Source organism: Lactuca serriola, chromosome 4 (genome assembly GCF_051521515.1).
Source record: "Lactuca serriola cultivar US96UC23 chromosome 4, Lser_US96UC23_V15, whole genome shotgun sequence".
NCBI classification, from domain to species: domain Eukaryota; kingdom Viridiplantae; phylum Streptophyta; class Magnoliopsida; order Asterales; family Asteraceae; genus Lactuca; species Lactuca serriola.
The window spans coordinates 31,784,086-31,804,520 of record NC_136411.1 but is presented as its reverse complement, the minus strand read 5'-3'; the positions used below and the strand labels follow the sequence as shown (position 1 = coordinate 31,804,520).

At 33.8% G+C, this 20,435-nt stretch overlaps 1 protein-coding gene across 2 annotated transcripts; it reads left to right on the top strand.

Moving 5' to 3' along the window:
• Positions 1-2,262: 2,262 nt before the first annotated feature.
• LOC145101276 (F-box/FBD/LRR-repeat protein At1g13570-like) lies at positions 2,263-4,412 on the top strand. 2 transcript variants are annotated; one of them, XM_079038455.1, is made up of 5 exons: positions 2,263-2,416; positions 2,735-3,347; positions 3,433-3,540; positions 3,630-3,782; positions 3,863-4,412. In XM_079038455.1, the coding sequence occupies exons 2-5, from the start codon at positions 2,775-2,777 to the stop codon at positions 4,184-4,186; spliced, it is 1,158 nt and encodes a 385-aa protein (XP_078894581.1). In that variant the 5' UTR covers positions 2,263-2,416; positions 2,735-2,774; the 3' UTR covers positions 4,187-4,412. The 2 variants fall into 2 exon arrangements, with proteins under 2 accessions (XP_078894581.1, XP_078894582.1); XM_079038456.1 differs by having other exon boundaries at positions 2,269-2,423.
• Positions 4,413-20,435: the final 16,023 nt, after the last annotated feature.

Sequence of the window (20,435 nt, the reverse complement as noted above, 5' to 3'; positions counted from 1 at the left end):
CCCCTAACTCATTATACTAACTTATAAACGTGAAAGGGAGGTAAGGACTTATAGTTTGAAGGCTAAAAAGGGGAGTTTTCGACCCGAAACACACAAGTGTTCTTGGTGTTCTTGTGGGTGGATTCAAAGGTGAATCAAGTAGAAAGGATGTAATCAACACAAAAATGGAAGAGTTTTCTTACATTTGTGAAGATTGGAAGAGAAACTTGAAGATCCTTGGGAGAGAATTTCGAATTCTCTAGCTAGAAGTGTGAATAATGAAAAATGGCTAAGTGTCACCTTTATACAAGGGGTTCACGACCACTTGGAGTTTACGACCGTAAACCCAAGTGCCTTGGCCGTGAACTCCTCTTTTGATGGTCTAAGGCTTGTTTGACAGGTTACAAGTTCAACTGACACACTCATTCACTTAATCCTTTGATGTTTTAAAGCTCAGAATGCTCAAACGGACACCAAAAGTGCTAAAAGTTAGCAGAAGCAAGTTTGACTAGATTGAAATGTAGGGTTTGTACAAGGTGAAAATTTCAGGTTGTCACATTAAACCATTAGGATTACAACGTCCTTTACACATTCTAACTTAAAGATCGCCGTTTTATCTCGTTATCTAATCGTGACTACGCATAAGGTGAGTTCATACCCCCACATTCTCTAATATTTTTCTATGTTTTTAAAGGGGGGGGGGGGGGGGGGGGGGATACAAGTAAAACACAAGGAAACTTGTGTTAAAATACAAACCATTTATTATGTTTTTATTATATTTTATACATGTTACGTACAAAGGCTAAATAACGTTACTACGAAAATTATAATTTTTTTTACATGCAAAAGTGTTATAAATCAAAGGTTTTCATTTCAACGGAACATACATTACAAACTATAATAAGTATAGTTTGTGGAAATATTTACGTTGTTTTACCCTTTTGGGACAAAGAAATAATTATATAAAAATATAATTATTTTTACGCTACGAAAAGGTAATACGTACATTTACAAGAAAAATGATTTTCATTTCACGTAAACCTGTTAATGAATACATTTGTGAGACACGTATTCAAGTATTTATCAAAGTACCAACAAAAGTCTTGTATTATAACCAGAGTCTCCTGGAGAGAGAGAGCGTGCCACTTATGTATAGATCTATATGGGACCGACAACCTCGCACCTAAACTGTTTGCTATAGTTAGATCGATAGGTCTGGGGTGACAAATGTCATAACATTCCGATGCCTGAAGAACGTCGTTACAGCCAACTAGTCGCTAGCATGGTTATAAAAATCTCACATGGGGTATTAACAATACATTTGGTTTACGGGGCTAACAAACACGTAAAATGGTTTTATATACGTATAAAACTACATATACTATTTTAAGTATGGAAAATACTTATACATTTCGGCCTTGGAACATTTAAGATTACAAACGACTTACAATTCATTTCAAAGAAAATATTGGATTTTCTGGAACAAACACTATCATTTTACAAACAACGGCTTACAACTCATTTTATGGAAAATATCGGATTTTCTGGAAACAAACATAGTTACTTTACACATAAAGGTATACATTTTCTCATAACAAAACGCTTATGAACTCACCAACTTAACTGTTGATATTTTTCAAAACCACTTGTATTATCAGAGAATCAGTGTTACAGGTAATCATCAACTTTTGAGGACGAGACGCTAAGGCGCCGGTTCGTAACTCATTTGTCATCATATTGTAATTTATTTGGAAGCATGTAACTCATGCAACAATGTAACCTTTTAAATTATATTTATGATGGTTGTGTTTGCTTTCGTTACTATTATTTAGCCGATATGATATTGTATATGACGTCAATCGCCCCCGAACGTTTCTTCCATTTTGGTTTGGGGTGTGACACAATTTTAAAAGTTAGGTGACTAAATGAGCACAAATCCAAAAGTTAAGTGATCAAACCAAAAGTTAAGTGACTAAATGAGCACAAAGCCAAAAGTTTGATGACCTTTTAAAACTTAAAAATAGTTAATTGACCAAATGAGCACAAAACCAAAAATTAAGTGATCAAAAATGATCTAAACCCTAAAAATAAATTAGAAATATGTAAAATAAAAATAAAAGAGATTAAACAATCAAAGTTCAACTCCATTTTAGAATATACAAAATAGTATTCCCTAAAGGGAATATTATTCATATTTCCAAGAATAAAGTTGTGTAAATCATAGGACCATTTATATAGTTTTTTTATTTAAATGTAATATCAATCAAAATGTAATAAGTTATAACGATTGAAGTAGTAAATGACAAATGTCGGAGGAGTCTCCTCCACTTTAAGAATTTAGGTTGTGCTGCGAAGGCAAGGCAGGCGGAGGGCGACGGCGAAACCGGGAAGGGGCAGAGGTCGCAGCGGTGCGGCGGAAAGCGAATACGCAACAGTAGTAAGCAGTAGTCTTTTCCTTCTTTTTTTCCTCCTTTTGTATTAAATTTTTACTTTCTCCTCCTCGCCATTTTTTTCCCTTCCCATTTAAGGTCATCTTCTTCTTCCGCTGATCCTCGTTATAGTTGCCTAATTGTGTAGATAGAGGGGCATTAATGTCAGCGTACTATTGTGAATTAGATATCGAAACTGTTATCATCATGTTAGATATAATAAGGGATTTAGGGCTTTAGTATCCAGGAAGAGCATCCTTAGGATATTTAGTATACAATTAAAACTAAAATTCTAAATCAATTTGGTTTTGCATATCTCTTTTCAGCCTTATCTCGAGTATGAAACCCTGAGAATCTCATCAAGAGATGAAAGGTCCTCGCAAGAGTTTGGATAGAATTAGCACTCTTCCTCAAGACGCAATTGATTTAATTCTGTCTCTCATGCCTATCCAAGATGCATTGAGAACAAGCGTGTTGTCAAAAAAATGGAGGTATTCTTGGACAAGCATGCCAAAACTTGTATTTAGCGACATGGGTGTATCATCTGGTAATAAAGAAATTGATAAATATAAGTTTGTCAAAGCCATCTTCCATGTTTTGTTGCTACACAGGGGTCCGATATTGGAATTCTGTATCATTCTCTTTGTTCATAAAAATATTTTTAGTGAGATTGATCAGATGATACTTCATTTTTCAAGGAGCAATAACATCAATAAATTCACCTTCCTGATTTGTGGTGAAATCTACTTGCTACCCTGTTCGTTCTTTTCATTGCAAGGATTAGAGCACCTAGATCTCACACATTGTGAATTTCACCTTCCATTAGTGAATAAGGGATTTAATAGGTTGAAGAAGCTACGCCTTTTCGAGGTTGATATCACTAACAAGATGCTTCGAGGATTTCTTACCAATTGCCCGCTACTTGAGGAATTTACTTGGGTAAGGTGCAACAATGTATATATATAACTACTTATGAATTAAATTCTTTTAATTAAATACATTCTTACAAAGGTATTTGATGCAGGCTAGAGGTTATTATACAAACACAAAGCTTAGTGAGTGTGAATTTGTTGAGCTATTTAAGTGTTTACCTTCGATTCAGGTTCTGAGAATCTCACAGTTGTATATCGAGGTAATACTTAACATGATTGTTTTCAATCGAGGTAATACTTAACATGATTGCTTTAAACTTTTAATCTGAGTTTCAGTATTTGGTTAAAGCACTTGGGTGCAGGTAGTAATAGTATGCCACATAAGCTCCCCATTTCACTACCCAACTTGAGAATACTTATTCTTAATGTGTGTTTCCTTGATCTTTCTACTGTTCTATGTGTGATCAGCAGCTCTCCAAATTTGGAGAAGATCAAAGTGGAGGTAAATATAACAAACCACATATTGTTTTAATAATAGATCTTCATGATTCTACATACGATTTTGACATGTTTTCTGATTAGATGTGTTGGGACCATGATGAGCATTGTCTTCAACATACTTTTATGAACTTGCCTGATATTCAAGAATATTCGGGGATCAACTTGGATCATCTTAAAGAACTGGAGATAACAAACTTCCATAACCATGGTGTTGAGATGGAGTTTGTGAAGCTCATCATGGGTAAGTCACCTGTGTTAAAGAAAGCACGAATAGAGCTTCATTATCGTGTTTCTGTTAATGAAGAAGTGAAGATGCTTCGAGGTTTGGTGCACATGCCATTTCCACGTGCATCACCAACAGTGGGCTTCACCATTAAACGCTATAATGAGATTGATTTACTGTAAATGCAAAGAAAGTTTAAGTATTGTTAGGTTAACTGTGTTGGTTAAAATAGGACTATCAAAGCACAGTTCCTCTGTTACTGTCTAAGTGTCTATATTAAACTTATTTTGATGTCCTTTTAGGGTTGATTATAGAGTAGTATGAATGCTGCTGCTTTCTACTGAATATTACACAAAATGGAATCTCACAGTTGATATGAGCAATATTTGCATTGGATATTTCAGGTAATTATTTGTATAAAAAGGGCCACCCCTCTTGTTCTACCATCTGAAAATTCTTCCAGTTTATCATTGTTTGTTTAACAACTAAAAAACATCAACTAGCTAACATTAACAAGACACACAATCTTGAACCCTCAAAATTTCCAGCATATCATTGCAACATTAAATCAAAGCACAAGCCTAATTGTAAATGAAGGCACACACATGAACTAAATAGTGAATTTAGGCAGTTCTGAAACTTCTGCCAGGATTATTGAAGCTCAATGAGATTGTTTCTTTAGAACGTTAGGTGTGTGCAACAAGATGCAACATCCAGTTGTGTCACTCAGATGCCACATAAGCAAATGGTGTTACAACACCAAGTGGGAAAATAGGCAATAAGATGCAGCATCAACTTTTTTGAAAATAAATATGTTTTATTTTTTTTCTTTTTCGTTTTTTTTTTCCTTTTTTGTTTTCTGTTTTTTTTTTGCTTTTTATGTTTTTTTAATCACTAAAATGAATATATTTTTATAAAACATAAAATTTTAAAAACAAAAAAGACATAATATTTAAAATCTAAAATTACGATTACAATTAAAAAAAAACATAATTTTAAACCTAAAATCATAATTAAAATATCATTCAAATTACTTCTAAAACAACACAACAATCCTAATTAACACAAATATTTCCTTCTAATTTGTTCATTCTTTGCTTGTAGCACCGCTAGATCCTCAGACGTCAAACCTTCCTCGCTCGTCCGAAGAATTGACAACTGCTGTGTCATTAGTTCCCTCTCTTTTTGCTCCTGCTTCTCCCATGCCTGCCTTTCTAGGAACTCCAAATGACGACGTTTCAAGTCATTTTTTTTCTTTTATTAATAAATTATGCTCGTCGAATTTCACTCATTATCGCTGCCTCTTTTGCTTTCGCCTCAACCTCCTCTGCATGCCTTGCAGCGCGTCTCGCTTTGTTGTGTCCGGACGATCGTCGTGGTGGGTTATCTCCTCGATATCATCCGAGATCTCATCAATGTCGGCGTTTAGGTCGATGTGAGTCCGTGCGTCCGACACATCGACCGAGCTCAAATTACGAGACCTTTTGGATTGAACATCCGATGATGTAGGCGTTTTATTCCACCTTGGATCCACTCGCAACAACTCCCATGATTTTTCAAAGTCGAAAACTTGTCTCATTCCGACCCGATATTGTTCCTTAGCAGATTTGAACAAATCGAAGTAGTTGGTTCCGCTTTGCTGTTGCGTTTGAAGCCGGTTGTAAATACCGTTGAATTTGCTGCACCGCTTAGTTATTTGACCCCATTTGCTGCTCAACATGTCATTGTTGCGATACAAATTTTTCTTCAAAATAGCATGAAACTTGTTGCGCACTGCCCCCAATGAGCTCTTTTTTTCATTCCATTTTCGCGTAGTTCATCTTTTGAAGTAGCACACCAAGCCGCCGTCAAAGCATATTCCTCCTCCGGTGTCCACCATTGTGGAACGTCTGCATTTTCTATTTCTACCTCTATCAATTTCCCTTTCAATTTTCCTTTCCCTTTCCCTCTCCTACTACCTCCTGCTTCCACTTCAACCGATGGTTGTGTTGTAGGCGATGGTTCGTTGGTTGCTTGTTGCATCAAAGCAAAAGTAGGGAAAAGATTTTGTTGTAAATTTGGGTTTTGACCAAATAAATTTTATTGAAGGTAAGGTGAGTTAGGAAATTGCAGTGGCGGCGAAGCGGGATTGAAAGCGGCGCCTTGGTATGAGATTTGTGGTGATCCTTGAGACGATAAAATGTTGAAATATTTTTCATAACCCGTAAATCCGAGAGGCGAGGTTGGGTTTGGTTGTGTGTTTGGGTTTGATGATGGAGGGGGGGGGGGGGGGTGTTTGGGTTTTGCTCCATTTTTTTTATTAAAAGAAAGTATAAAATATAGAGAGAATAAGAGAAAGATGTAAAAAAAATTGAAGTAAAATGAGTATTTATATAAAGTAAAAAGGGTAAAAAAATTATTTAAAATGTTGACCGTTGCAAACGGTCAAATCCCAACGTATACATTTTTCTCGTTTCAATAAGTGGTGACGGACACGAGAAGTGTCATAACGAGCTGAAACGAGAGGGGAGGGGGGGTCGGTGTTCCCCTCGTCTTAACGCCGTTGCCGACGTCCAAGTCAGCCACCACGAAAACGAGATGTGCCCATACCGAGTGATCTTAGCTAGGATGTATAGCGGTATAAGCAAAGTAGGATACCCATTGATGAGGCATTTCAAATGGTAAGCATATTGTTGGCCGTCAAGTTTTTTGTTGATAAAGAAGACATTTTCGTTGTGTTTCAAATCAGGGTTTCGTTAACTTCTAGAGTGGCTTTTGGGGGAATAAAGAAAATGGTGTAAATTTGTCGAAGGTTTGTCTAGAAATGGTATTTTGATAAGACTGTAAGGTAAGGCTAACCGGTGTACCCGTCACTCATCTTGCATGGTGCTGTTGTGGGCTGTGTGGCCAGGCGCTAAGACTTCTTGGGCATGGTGATGACATGGAGTGGAGGAGCATTGGTCGGTGCATACCTAGCCACAATTTTTTTTTTTAAAAAAATCCCTTGCCAAACGGGCCATTTTTAGAAACAAAAAAAATATTTTTCGTTTTTTCTCTCCAATTTACCTATAAATATATGCCTCATTCATTATACACTACCATATCAAAACATACTCAAATTTCTTTTTCATGTTCAACTTCTATTCTCAAACAAATCAAGTTTCATTTGCATTTTCAACATCTATTCTCAAACAATGGAGTAAAACCAAAACATACACGACCCAACTGATACCCAAACACCCTCGATAGAAAACACATTCTGTCTAGATACAACACATCTAATGTTCGGGCAATATAAGTCACATTTGATGAATTCCTCAATTTTGAAAAATGGTGTTTTTGTAATGTCTTTCATAGTTCAAACACATATATTACAACATGTAATAGGAGTAAGTTAAATTCACATTGATTTGTTTTAAGATTAAGAGTTGGGGTTTTTGGCAAGACACGTCGTTGTTGGGTACAAAGCTCTCCATTAGATGACTAGTAAAGGTTTGGCTTTAGAAAGACCTACTTGCATGTGGGATTCGAGCCTTGTGACATGAGAGAGAGAGAGAGAGAGTTGTTAGCACCTCTATAAATAGTGGGTTGCATACCACTAGTAGAGTGTGCATGAGAGATGTAAAATTGTGAGTGTGAAGTGTGTGTTATTTATTAATCAAGATCTTTTACTCCTTTTTGTAACACCTTTTTATTATCAAATACATCTCTTATTCACTAAAATAACCGTTTTCTTTGTGTTCTTTATAATTCACATGTTAAATCAAATTGTTCATAATTCACTACAATTGGTATTAGAGCGGGTCTTCGAAGATTGAAGTGATTTTTGAAGAAACGGTTCTAGATTTGGCAAACAATCAACACAATTTGAATGATCTATGGTGAGTCTCTCTTAATCTCTCAGAATCTCTTAATATGGTGCTTATGTTATGGATTTTTAATCATTTTGACTAATTGGATTAAATTTGTTTCAACCAAATTGTTATAATCCAATAAAAATTTTCAATAGATCAAGCCCAAAACCAACATTTCGATCTACTATTGGTCATTCGATCCATTTTCATAAGACCAATTTGATCATATTTTATGATTTTTGATTAAATTTTCGTGTCCAATCATTCATTTGAGCCAAGTCGTTTTTAATTAATTACTAATCCTTACCAAATGTCGAGCTCAAATTCATGTACTGTTCATTCAAGCCCAAAACCTTGATCCAATAATTCAAGTATCTGATTGTCTCGCTTCATACTCCATGCGATTAGTTTCACGGGATATATACAGTAAAGTCCCAATATTTTCATCGATTTGACAAGAAAGTCCTAAACTTTATTTTTTTGACAGTAAAGTCCAAATTACCGGCAGTTTTTGACACTTTTACCCTTTTTTCCCGGTTAGCCGGTAATTATGATTTTTTTGTCAACAAAATAAAGTTTAGGACTTTCTTGTCAAATCGTCAATTAGGACTTTACTGTCAAAAAAATAAAGTTTAAGACTTTTTTGTCAAATCATTGAAAATATTGGGACTTTAGTGTATATATAATTTTTTTTGGTTAGAAATTTAATGGTATGATACTCTTTAAGCATAAGAGTTATTGAAATCTTCTTTAATCAGCTAGATCCTATTGAAATCCTTTACGTTCGCTTCTTGTTAAATCGTTTTTTTTTAATCTCAATAAACCGACACTGAAAAAAATTGAGATAATCAAGAAAGAAATAAAGAACCAGAGTTGTATTGGCCTTTTGCAGTCTCAAAAATGGAGAAATTAGAAACCTAAAAAAACAAAATTGTCCAGGCTTTATACAAACACAAACAACACATGCATAGTCAAAAGGGTGTGAATGTGGAGAAGAGAAAGAAGAACAATTTCGTTTTTTTCGGTTTTTATTTCTCCATTTTTGGGGCTGCAAAAAGCCAACACAACCCTGGTTCTTTCTTTCTTTTTTCTTGATTATCTCAATTTTTTTCAATGTCGGTTTGTTGAGATTAAAAAAATAATTTAACAAGAAGCAAATGTTAAGGATTTCAATAGTATCTAGCAGATTAGTGAAGGTTTCAAAAACTCTTATGCTTAAAGCGTATCATACCATTAAATTTTTAACCAAAAAAAATTATATATACACTAAAGTCCTAATATTTTCAACGGTTTGACCAAAAAGTCCTAAACTTTATTTTTTTGACAGTAAAGTCCTAATTGACGATTTGACAAGAAAGTCCTAAACTTTATTTTTTTTAACAAAAAAGTCCTAGTTACCGGCTAACCGGGAAAAAAGGGTAAAAGTGTCAAAAACTGCCAATGATTTGGACTTTACTGTCAAAAAAATAAAGTTTAAGACTTTCTTGTCAAATCGATGAAAATATTGGGACTTTACTGTATATATCCCTTAGTTTCACAGTAGAAATTCAAAATTGATTCCAATCAATTACTCGTTTATCAAATCCAATCGATTTCTCATTTGATGTAGGCATATGCCGTTCGATTTTGTATACCTAACTTCACAGATACGAGCTTAAAATGTTTGATTCACGTAGCTTGTTTGTCGAACAAATCATTTTTTGTGAATCAAACTTGTTTTCTAATTGATATACTTTGGTGCGATTCATTCACGTTTTGATTCAATTCTTCAAATAGTTTACTTTGAGAAATTCAAAAGTGTTTTTGATGAATCAAAATATCAAGATTTTTTAGTTCCGGTGATGAACTGATGTAGATGAATCTGATTTGGGTTGATAATGACAAATTGATTTGAAATTCGACATGGAGATGATAAATGTGTTTGAATTTCAAAGATGAAGAATGAAAGATTTTGGTTGAATCCGTATGTTTAATCAGAAAATCAATATACAGATAATTGATTTAGTGTTCATCGGGTTCAAACAAAAGTCAAAAACGGTGTTCATCGGAATTGTGAAAATTGCTTGCACCTGTAGATCTTTTTAGTATTCACGTGAGGCAAAATTGTTGGAGACACATTCCAATTGTGCTGAATTGAAATCGATGGTCGGAAGTTTTTGGCAGAAAAGTCTTCGATTTTGCTAATAAAGATTGAAAGTCAAAAATGATTTTGATAGTCAAATGGAATGTCAAAGTTTGATTTTGATGCGTTCTGGTTTCGATATATAATCAAGAGCCATATTTTTTATGGTGGTTCAAAGTTGAGTCTTTTGAGAATGGTTCTGGGAATTGACGAAGGAACTCTAAATGATGAATTGAGTTTAAGCGAAGGGCTCGGTATCATATGCGAAAATTGTATGTTGAACCTGAAAACGAATGTGAATGATTTGAGTAGGAAGGATTGGGTGTCGAAAATTGAATGTGACGTGTTAGAAGTCGATTTTGTGTTAGAAATATGGGTTTAATGGCACTTGGAAATCTAAGAATCGTGATTATCACTTTCAAATAGAAGTATTTGGGTGGTACTCCCAAATCCCCAATTGGATAAGACTCCAAGAAAATCAGAGAGAAAGAAAGTGAATGAGAGGGTATAATTTCATGAGTACCAGAAAAAGAGACCAAAACTAACTTTTAGATCCATGTCTAAAAACTGTCATATGACAGTTTAAAACTGTCACAAACCACCAAAACAGTCATAAAAACGAGTATTTTGAATAAAAGTCAAAATGGGTCAATTCTCCCAGCCAGGGGCTCTGCCCCTTGGACCCCGCTCCCAGGGGCGCTGCCCCCAGACACCCGTTCGTTTAGGGGCTTTGCCGCTAAATGATAGTGTACTTTGATACTTGATCAAACTTAAACAAGTGTGTACTCCACACCTTCCTAGTTTAATATTTATCAAGATCACTTTTGGTCAACAAAGTAATCCCATTGCACTTAAATAACATTTGATGATAACAAATCACCAATAAACCTCCCCCATTTAAGTGTAATATTGGTTAACTTAAAATGATACATAACACCAACAAACTAATGCATAAATGAAACGTTGTGACGATTGAATTTCACATTAGTATATTATACAATCCAAATATTCGAATATCAGGGTGTCACTTAGGATTGAACCCTTTCTATCCATAGCGAATACATGAAGATAATACACACAACAATTTACATTCTCATAAGTTCTAACTTGACACTATATTTTACTAGCTTGTGTCCCATCCTTCAATAAGCATATCAAAGCCAAGTCCTAACTTCTTGAAGCAGCTAAACTTCATGCTTATATAGGTAGTCCTTTTATTCTTGCACCTGCAAATGCAATTTTTCAAAAGAACTATTAAGAATATAAATTTAATTTCCTTTACTTGCAGTACTGAACACATACCTTGGGATGATGATAATAATGTGTTCCAATCTTCAAATATCAAGCTTTCCACATTGAATTCAACATCTAATATTATATTAGATGGGAATTGGGTATCTCAATATAAAAGATTTTAAGTGGACTTTAAACCTATCCCTATAGCCGCCTTGTGCACAAGATCTCTTGCTAACCCTTTGGTTAGATGATCAACTAAATTCATTTGAGTTCTTACAAACTCCACAAATATCACACCAGTCATGATGAGCTCACGAATCATGCTATGTCTAACACCTAAATGTATAGACTTTCCATTATACACTTGACTATACGCCTTAGCCAAGGTTACAACACTATCACATCTGATAGAAATGGTAGATATCAGTTTGGGCCATAATGGAATTTCATAAATCAAATTCCTTAGCCACTCAACTTCTTTACCAACAGTAGACAATGCAACAAACTTAGACTCCATGGTTGAGTTAGTAATACAAGTTTGTTTCTTAGATGCCCAAGAAATGGCACCTCCTCCAAGAAGAAACACCCAACCACTTGTAGAGGAGTGATCCTCTAATTTGTTAATCCAGCTGGCATCTAAATAACCTTCCAAAATAGAAGGATATCCACTATAAGTTAAACCATAATTCATGGTCCCTTTCAAATACTTGAATACTCTACTCACAACTTGCCAATGATGTGAACTAGGATTAATAGTATATCTACTAAGCCTTCCCACGTCATATGCTATATCAGACCTAGTACTAATCATGACATACATTAGGCAACCAATAGCCCTTGAGTATTCAAGTTGAGACATTGGAGTTCCTTTATTAGGTAGAAGCTTAAGACTAGGATCTATAGGAGTACTAACAGGAGAACAATTGTCAAAGTTAAACTTTTTCAATATCTTCTCAATGTAATGATATTGAGAAATTGAAATCCCATTGTCTCATTTTCTAATTCTTATACCAAGAATTACCTCAACCCCCATGTCTTTCATATCAAAACTAGATGATAAGAATTTTTTGGTTTTATCAACTTCACCTTGATCGATACCAAAAATTAACATATCATCAACATATAGACAAATTATAACTCCTTTACCAGAAGAATCAAATTTGCTATATACACATTTGTTAGCCTGGTTTAACATATCATCAACATATAGAGAAATTATCGACCCCAGCCAGGGGCTCTGCCCCTTAGACCCCGCTCCCAGGAGCGCTTCCCCCAGACCCCCGTTCGTTCGCCCCTAAATGACAGTGTACTTTGATACTTGATCAAACTTAAACAAGTGTGTACTCCACACCTTCCTTACTTGTTTAATATTTATCAAGATCACTTTTGGTCAACAAAGTAATCCCATTACACTTAAATAACATTTGATGATAACAAATCACCAACAAACCTCCCCCATTTAAGTGTCACAACTGAGAGATTTTAGACCTAGCAAAGTGTAAACCCTAACCTAGTACAAGTGAAACCACATTGCAATCCTTGTTGCATTGTATCCTCTATAGCCTTAAAGGCTTGTTTATAAGCTAGTAACTAAGCATAGATTTAAACCTAAGTTGATTTAGGTTAGTATAAATCAATACAAGTCAAAAGATTAAACTTAAAACCATGAAATAACCGACCATATATTAGTTTTCGATCCAAGAATTCAAGAAACATGGTGTTTTCGGTTTAAGGAATCTAAACCAAGACGAGTTTTCGGTTTTAAATCAAGGAATCATGGGTTTTCAGTCACACATGACCGAAATCTCTAAAGCTAATCCCATTAGGGCCGAAAACACTATAGGTATAGGATCGAAATCTAAAATTTTTTTGGTTTAAACTTGGCCGCAAACCCCCTTCAAATATCTAGATATTTTGCCAATTTAACTTCCCAATGTGATAATTCAAGTAACCAAGGTAACCATCACCTCACCTCTTATCCTTTACTTCCTAATTAAGATAAACATATTGATCATTTTCGTTTCTCACATTCGATAAACCTTCATCTCATATTTCTCTCTCAAATATTCGAACCCATTTCCCTTCAACATTTCCCACAGACCAAGTTCTTTAAAGCTCTTGCATATTGGATTGTAAGTTCTTTTCTTTTTATCTAGTAGTTATTCAAAACTTCAAACCATTAGACCATCTTATTCACACACTATTGTATGTTTAAAAATGTTAGGATACGGCTATCATTACGTACTCCAAATAGAAGGTCACCGCTTTCATCTTGATATCTAGTAAAAAATGCACATAAGGTGAGTTCATACCCCCACACTTTTTTCAAGAATTTTCTATGCTTTAGGTGGGGGGGATACAAGTAAAACACAAGAAACGTTATGTTTAAAAATATAAATCATTTATTATGTTATTTTATACGTTACAAACAACTTTACGTAAAAATGTTAAATAACGTTACTACTAAACTTATAACTCTTAAAGTTGTTAAAAGACAAAGGTTTTTCATTTCATCATCATAAACAATTTCTATGGAAAAGTTATGTTAAGTGAAAAACTAACTTGAAGATCGATTAGATCTATGAAACAGGTAAAGAAATAAACAAGTAAACAACAAGAACACAATAATGGATCAAACGATGTCGAATGATTAATAATCAATCCTCAGAAGAGCTCGATAAAGAACTACAACTGTAGAGGATTAGGGTTTACAAAACGATTAAGGAAATCTGTAAAGCTATCAATCGTTACTCTGAAAACATTTTCCTAACATTATTATACTTAACCCGAGTCAGTCCCCTCACAAAGGGACTGACTCGGGTTAAGCATCTTCAGCATGCTCGGAGCATAGGGCTGAAGGATGATATTAGTTTTAGTAGTTAGATAACCTCGAAATTTGTAAAGTGTAATTGACATTTGATGATGAATAAAAATTGTTTTATTTATGAGTAAGGTGTTGCTATCTCTTGTCGATCGTTTACTATATTTCTTTTGCATGTTTTGACTTCCAGAATAATTTTTGTTTGGTATAACATATTATTCAAACCTCCACAGTCAGTCATATGTCGGAAGTAGGTATGAATCAAGACTGTCATGTTTGGTTGTAGAGGTCTTGGACAAGGCTACAACAATCATGAGTGCTCATAAGTTCTGAGCATTGGACTCAACCCACGCTCACTGGAATCACTTCATGGAATTCTATCTCGAGTGATCGTGAGACGGTAATATCGTATAGGTCTTCAAACCTAGAGATATGATTTGTTACTTACAAGTTGGTTATGCATTGATTGTACGAAAAACGCATTGGTAACTCGATGTTATAAATCGTGCTCTTATGTGTAATTCAATGAGTGGTAGAACAAACATATGAGTCGAAGTTTATCTGTTCCTTCTTGGATTAGAAGCTGATATCTGGGCCCCTCGATGATTTTGTTTTGACCCATGAACCGGGCCCGGTCAGAACTAAGTTGATGTGTTCAATTAAGTTCTATGTCAAACAAATCGGAAATCGGGAAACAAATGCTGGACAATAAGCAAGACTATGTTCCATGTATTTGTCCGGCTGATATCTAGAACGGAGGATTATATGATCACTTATCTTAAATGGCGTACCATCATCTTCTTAGTTCCGAGAAACCTTGAAAAGAGCTACGATTGCCGATCGGTTCCTGAAGTCATACTTGCAGTAATAGTTATTAGACTTATCCAAGTGGGAGACTGTTGGATAAGGTGTCTAAGTCCATAACTATTTCTGGTATGTACTTGACCTGACCCGACATGGTCCATTTGGGTTGCATGGCACCATGCAATTGGATAGACTAAATGAGAGAAATAACATTTGGAGATTATTAATATATTATAAGTTCTAATATATTAATAATAATATTTGATTAGTTTGATCAATAATTAATTTAGAATTAATTAAGTGGTCAAAAGAGAACTAATTAAATATATGGGTTGATTATGTAAATCATCCATATCTTGTATAGTGGGCTAAAAGGCTCCATGGATTTTCAAGTTGGGTTCTACCCATAGGATGCTCCATGGGAGTTACAAACCCATGGGTCATGGAAATGAAGAGTCATGACACATTAGGGTTTACATGGTATAACCCTAGATGTGTCAACACTATATAAGGATCACATTCTCCACCAAAATCGGTGAGACTAAGAAACTAGAGGGCTTGGCCGATTTTAAGAAGTGTGTATTCTCTCATAAGTTTTTCCAAGAGCATTTGGTGTTGTGTGAAGCATTTGAGGCATCACACTTGGGGTGCTAGGCTCACAAGGTTTCAAGGAACACAAGCAACAACAAGGTAAGTTATTCTATCTATTATTCAAGTTAAAATTGTTCCCCATGTATGCTAGATAGGAATATAACCTTGGAAATTCAACTTTGCATGATAATTAGACAAACATAGATCCAAGGTTATTAGGGTTGCATGTACACTTAGGAAGTGTTAGAATGCTCAAAACCCATCAGTTGGCATTCTAAACTTCACGGGTTCTACAACTCTCAACAATACATAGTTGCAATTTTCATTTCTTTTCAAGTACCGTGCACAAAATATCTCCAGTCAAAAGATCATGCGATTGATGAAAATACTTTATATATTGGTTCTCTGTCTCTCGATCCAACAATTAAGCTTTATGTTCTTCATTAGCTTCAAGAATGTGCACATTTTGTTCTTGGTATCTATGTCTCTGTTCCGCCTCTGTTTCGGTTGTAGTCTTTATGCTGATGTCGCTTTCGTTCATTTTCTTTTTCTTTGAGACGACGAGTCTTCAACACTAAATGACTATTGTTGTTGGGTGGGGGGGGGGGGGGAGAATCCAGGAGGATGTTGTGGACCAAAACATGGTGTGTAGACGTTAGATGGAGATGTTTTTGTTTGTTTATAAGAAAGAGGCGGGGAGTCTTCACTAGGTTTTGTAACCGGTGCCCATGTATCATTGTCTTTCAAGCACTCCCAAGCGTGCTGATGAGGAAAACTTTTATGATTAATAGTCATCTGATACGTGCTTAGTGAAGATGGTAAAACATCATCCTCAGAGCTCCCGCCAGCCATATTGTTCATCTTACACTATAAATGCAGTTAAAAGCTTTACATTTCTTTGGAGGTCTTTCCATTTTGAGTTTACTTGGTGTCGTGACCGATCTTAACCTCCCATTTGAACACTAAAATGATCTAAAACCCTCTCCCGAAATGCATCGAACGTTTGTTGATTTTTGCGTTGTTTATTTTTAAAAAGATCGAAATATATCCTAGCAAAAGCCAACTCTTCACGTTCCACCAGTTCTTTCACTTCTAGCGCTGTGTATATTTGCATTTTTTTCTCAGTAACAAGTTGCAACTCCTTGCTGGTTTCTTCTTCGTTTCTTTTGGGAGTTGGGTCGTTAATAGAATTGTCAGATTCTGCGTTATGAGCATCACGAAACTGGAAATTGTCAGGTTGAAAAGTTTGGAATTATGTTTCTGGAACCCTTTGATAAAACTGATTCTATGGATTATAACTCCGATTTTCCTCTCAAATCCTAAATGTGCTGTAAGATTGTTGCACCAGAAAATATTGTTGTTGGTAGTTTTAGTATTGCTAATAATTTGGATTTTGAAAATCTTAAGAAAGTAATAAAATATATTGACTTGAGCCGCCTTGTGTGACTTTGTGTCTTTGGTTAGAACCGATTTGTTTATCTTTGCTTTGGGAATCTTTGAAGGTAATTACGGAAGAACTTGTACGAATTATATAAATTTTCAAAAAAAACACACTAGTACACTACAAATGAATGAAATGTGTATTCACTTTTATAAACTTAAATAAAACTAAAAAAATAATTAAAAAAATAAAAATACAGAAAAACACACATATGAATATGTTCGAAGTGAAATGCATTCAAAATAATATGGTTAAAAGTGAGTCATGAGTAGACCTGGCAATGAGGCGGGTTTGGAGCGAATCGACCTTGATCCAAACCCTTTTAACAAATTTCAAAATCCGATCCAAACCCGCTCCGTAACCCCACAGGGTTTTGAATAATCAAACACATACCCTTATCCACCGAATCAGCAAATATCCAAACCTGCCCCGTAACCCGTAGGTTTTTTGAATAATCAAACACATTTTACTTAAATCATAAAATCACAGTTGATAAATAACCTTATTGATTTATAAATGAAATTGGTGATTACATGATGAAATATAAATGAATTGAAATCATGACTCTTGGGAGAAGACTGGAAGTCTAGAAGTTGAGTCCTCGAGTCCTATGTAAAAACAATTTAGTCTTTGTCCTTTTCTCTTTGGACTTCTGATTGGAATTTAATGTAAACTTTATGTAATATAAAATATAAATTTATATTTATAAAATTTATATGGGGCGGGTTATAAACGAAGCGGATCGGTGATGATCCATACCCGACCCTTTTAATAAAAGGGTTAGCGGGTACGGGTCGTTAACGGGTAAACGAATCAAAAACTATACTCCAAATCCATATAATTGTTAAGGGTTTGGATCGGATCAGGGTCAAAACCTGCTCCATTGTCAGGCCTAGTCATAAGGAAAATCAATTATCTGTATAAAATTAGTCATATTCATTGAATTGACTTGACATAAATTAAATTGGAAGCTTGATTTGTAAACACACACAAGAAAAACCGAGAGATTCAATACAATGGTTAATTGAGGACTACTATACGCTCCTCCCTTAAGGCAGAAAAGATGTTTTTAGTAATTAAAATGTTGAAAAAACAATTTGAGACTTTAATTACATTATTTTATGAGTAAATTACATAATTAGTCTTTGTGGTTTAGATAGATTCATACTTATAGTCCAATCTTTGAAAAATAGACAAGACGTATGCCTATGGTTCCCACTTGTAGTTTTTGTCTTGATCCATATAAATAGACTATCATGTGTGGTGGACAGTTTTTTATGTTTTATATTATCAAAATTTATAAGTGGGTAGAAAATAGAAAAGGAAATTAGAAAGGACAATATATATATATATATATATATATATATATATATATATATATATATATATATATATATATATATATATATATATATATATATATATATATATATATATATATATAGATCAAGGACCATACTACAAGATTAGGATACCATAGGGATGTGTCTTGTTCATTTTGTAAAGGTTAGACAAAATTTAGGATACCATAGGGATGTGTCTTGTTCATTTTGTAAAGGTTAGACAAAATACGAATCTATCCAAACCATAGGGACCAAAACTGTAATTTACTCTTATTTTATTTTAACGAAAATATAGAATTTTTCTTCCGATGCTTTTTTCGACAAAAGCGTATATGTTTTTTATTTATTTTTTTTATTAAGATATGATTTTTTTGGTAATTGTTCATTCTTTTTTTTACTTGTTTTTCTTACAATATTTCTATTAATAAAATACAAATATATATATATATATATATATATATATATATATATATATATATATATATATATATATATATATATTAAAATGCAACTATAAGAAAAACATAATTTAAATGCATAAAAGTTATAGGAATCTAAAATATTAATTCAAAATATAAATCTCATTGATGACTTAGATTCAAAAATTTTAAAATTTTGTTTTATAGTTGAATCGGTCTGGTGATCAGTTCAATCAGTTTGACTGTCAACTGATTTCTTTGTTTTTAATTTGTTTGTGATTTAGTTTTGTATGTTTTAATATTTTATAAATTAATTTTAGACATTTTTATTAGTTTGAGTTTAATTTAATAAAGAATATCAAGTGGGTAATGACTTGGAAAAAATGAAACAAACAATGAAAAAGTGATTTGGATGCAAATAAATTCACCAAAGAGTTTGTAAACTAAGGGTATCATGGAAATGTGTCTCTAAGTGATTGAAGATATTCGTCGCGGACAAAAAATATAAAATTATGAGTAGGTTTAGTGGTATATGTTTGTCGTCCGAAAAAAATTAAGTGTATTAGATCCCCTAACATTATGAGTAGGATTTGTGGTATATATTTGTCGTTCTAAAAAAATTAAGTGTATTAGATACCCTTCATCTCGTAAATATGATAAATAAAAAAATTAAGTGTATTAAAATGATGGGTGTCATACCACACGTACCATTTTTTTTTCTTGTCATATCATTTTTTCTCTCACCCTACAAAACTGATGAGTGTCATATCATACCTTACCACACCCACCACAATACATATTTTTATGCATGAAATATTAAATTTGAAGCAGAGGCTCTTTTTCCGGCATGGTAAAGTTGTGGTACAAGATATGCATACCACATTTTTCTTTTGAGGGTCGGTGCGATGTTTATTTCATACCGCACTATACCGTAGTATGCGGTACAAGAAACGCCGTATGGTCTAAATAAATAAAATATTGTTCGCAACTTTAATCATAATATTTAAATGTTAATGTATTCTAGCGAGATACCTATTTCCCTTTTTGTTAATAAATAGCATTATTATAATAGAATAGATTTTTGTATAACATATTTATAACAAAGAAATGATCACTGCCTGTAGGAGAGAGGCAATAAACACAAGAGTGGGAAACCTTTATTTGTGTGTATAGCCTATATTTTTCTATGGAATTCACGCTTGAATTCAATTTATATTTGAATTGAATATAGACAAAAAAAAAAAAAAAATAATGGGTTGGTAAAATCTATTCATGCGATTACCAACCAAGCAAATACCCTCATCCATTTTCATGGTCTTGATACCGAGAACCCATCCTTTAGTCACTAAGGTATGGCAAAAATCTTGAGGGAACCCAAAACTCGTATCGGTTTTGACTAGGGAATCCAAGTTGATCGAAAATGAGGAATCTCAGATAAAAAAGTGGGGATGGGATGGGATGGGGATCACTAGACGCCCACCCTGGACCCCTAGTATATGGATATTAATATATACAAATAATACAAAACATATATTTATAGTATAGTTTATAATATCTAAAAGTTTATCCAAATAACCAAACTCATTTGTCATTATTTGGTTGAAGTTGTATTTTTCCTTCTTCTTTTATCTAATTTAATCTCGCGTATAATTTTTTCTTATTGGTTTATCTATTTTACCTCAAATATCACTTTGATATATTTTTTTTTCTATTTCATTTTTCACGTATGTATTTAAATTTGGTATTTGTTTATAGTTTTTATGAAATCTATGGATATTTTTATGTTTTTAAAATTCTTTAAGATTATGTAGGTAAAATTAA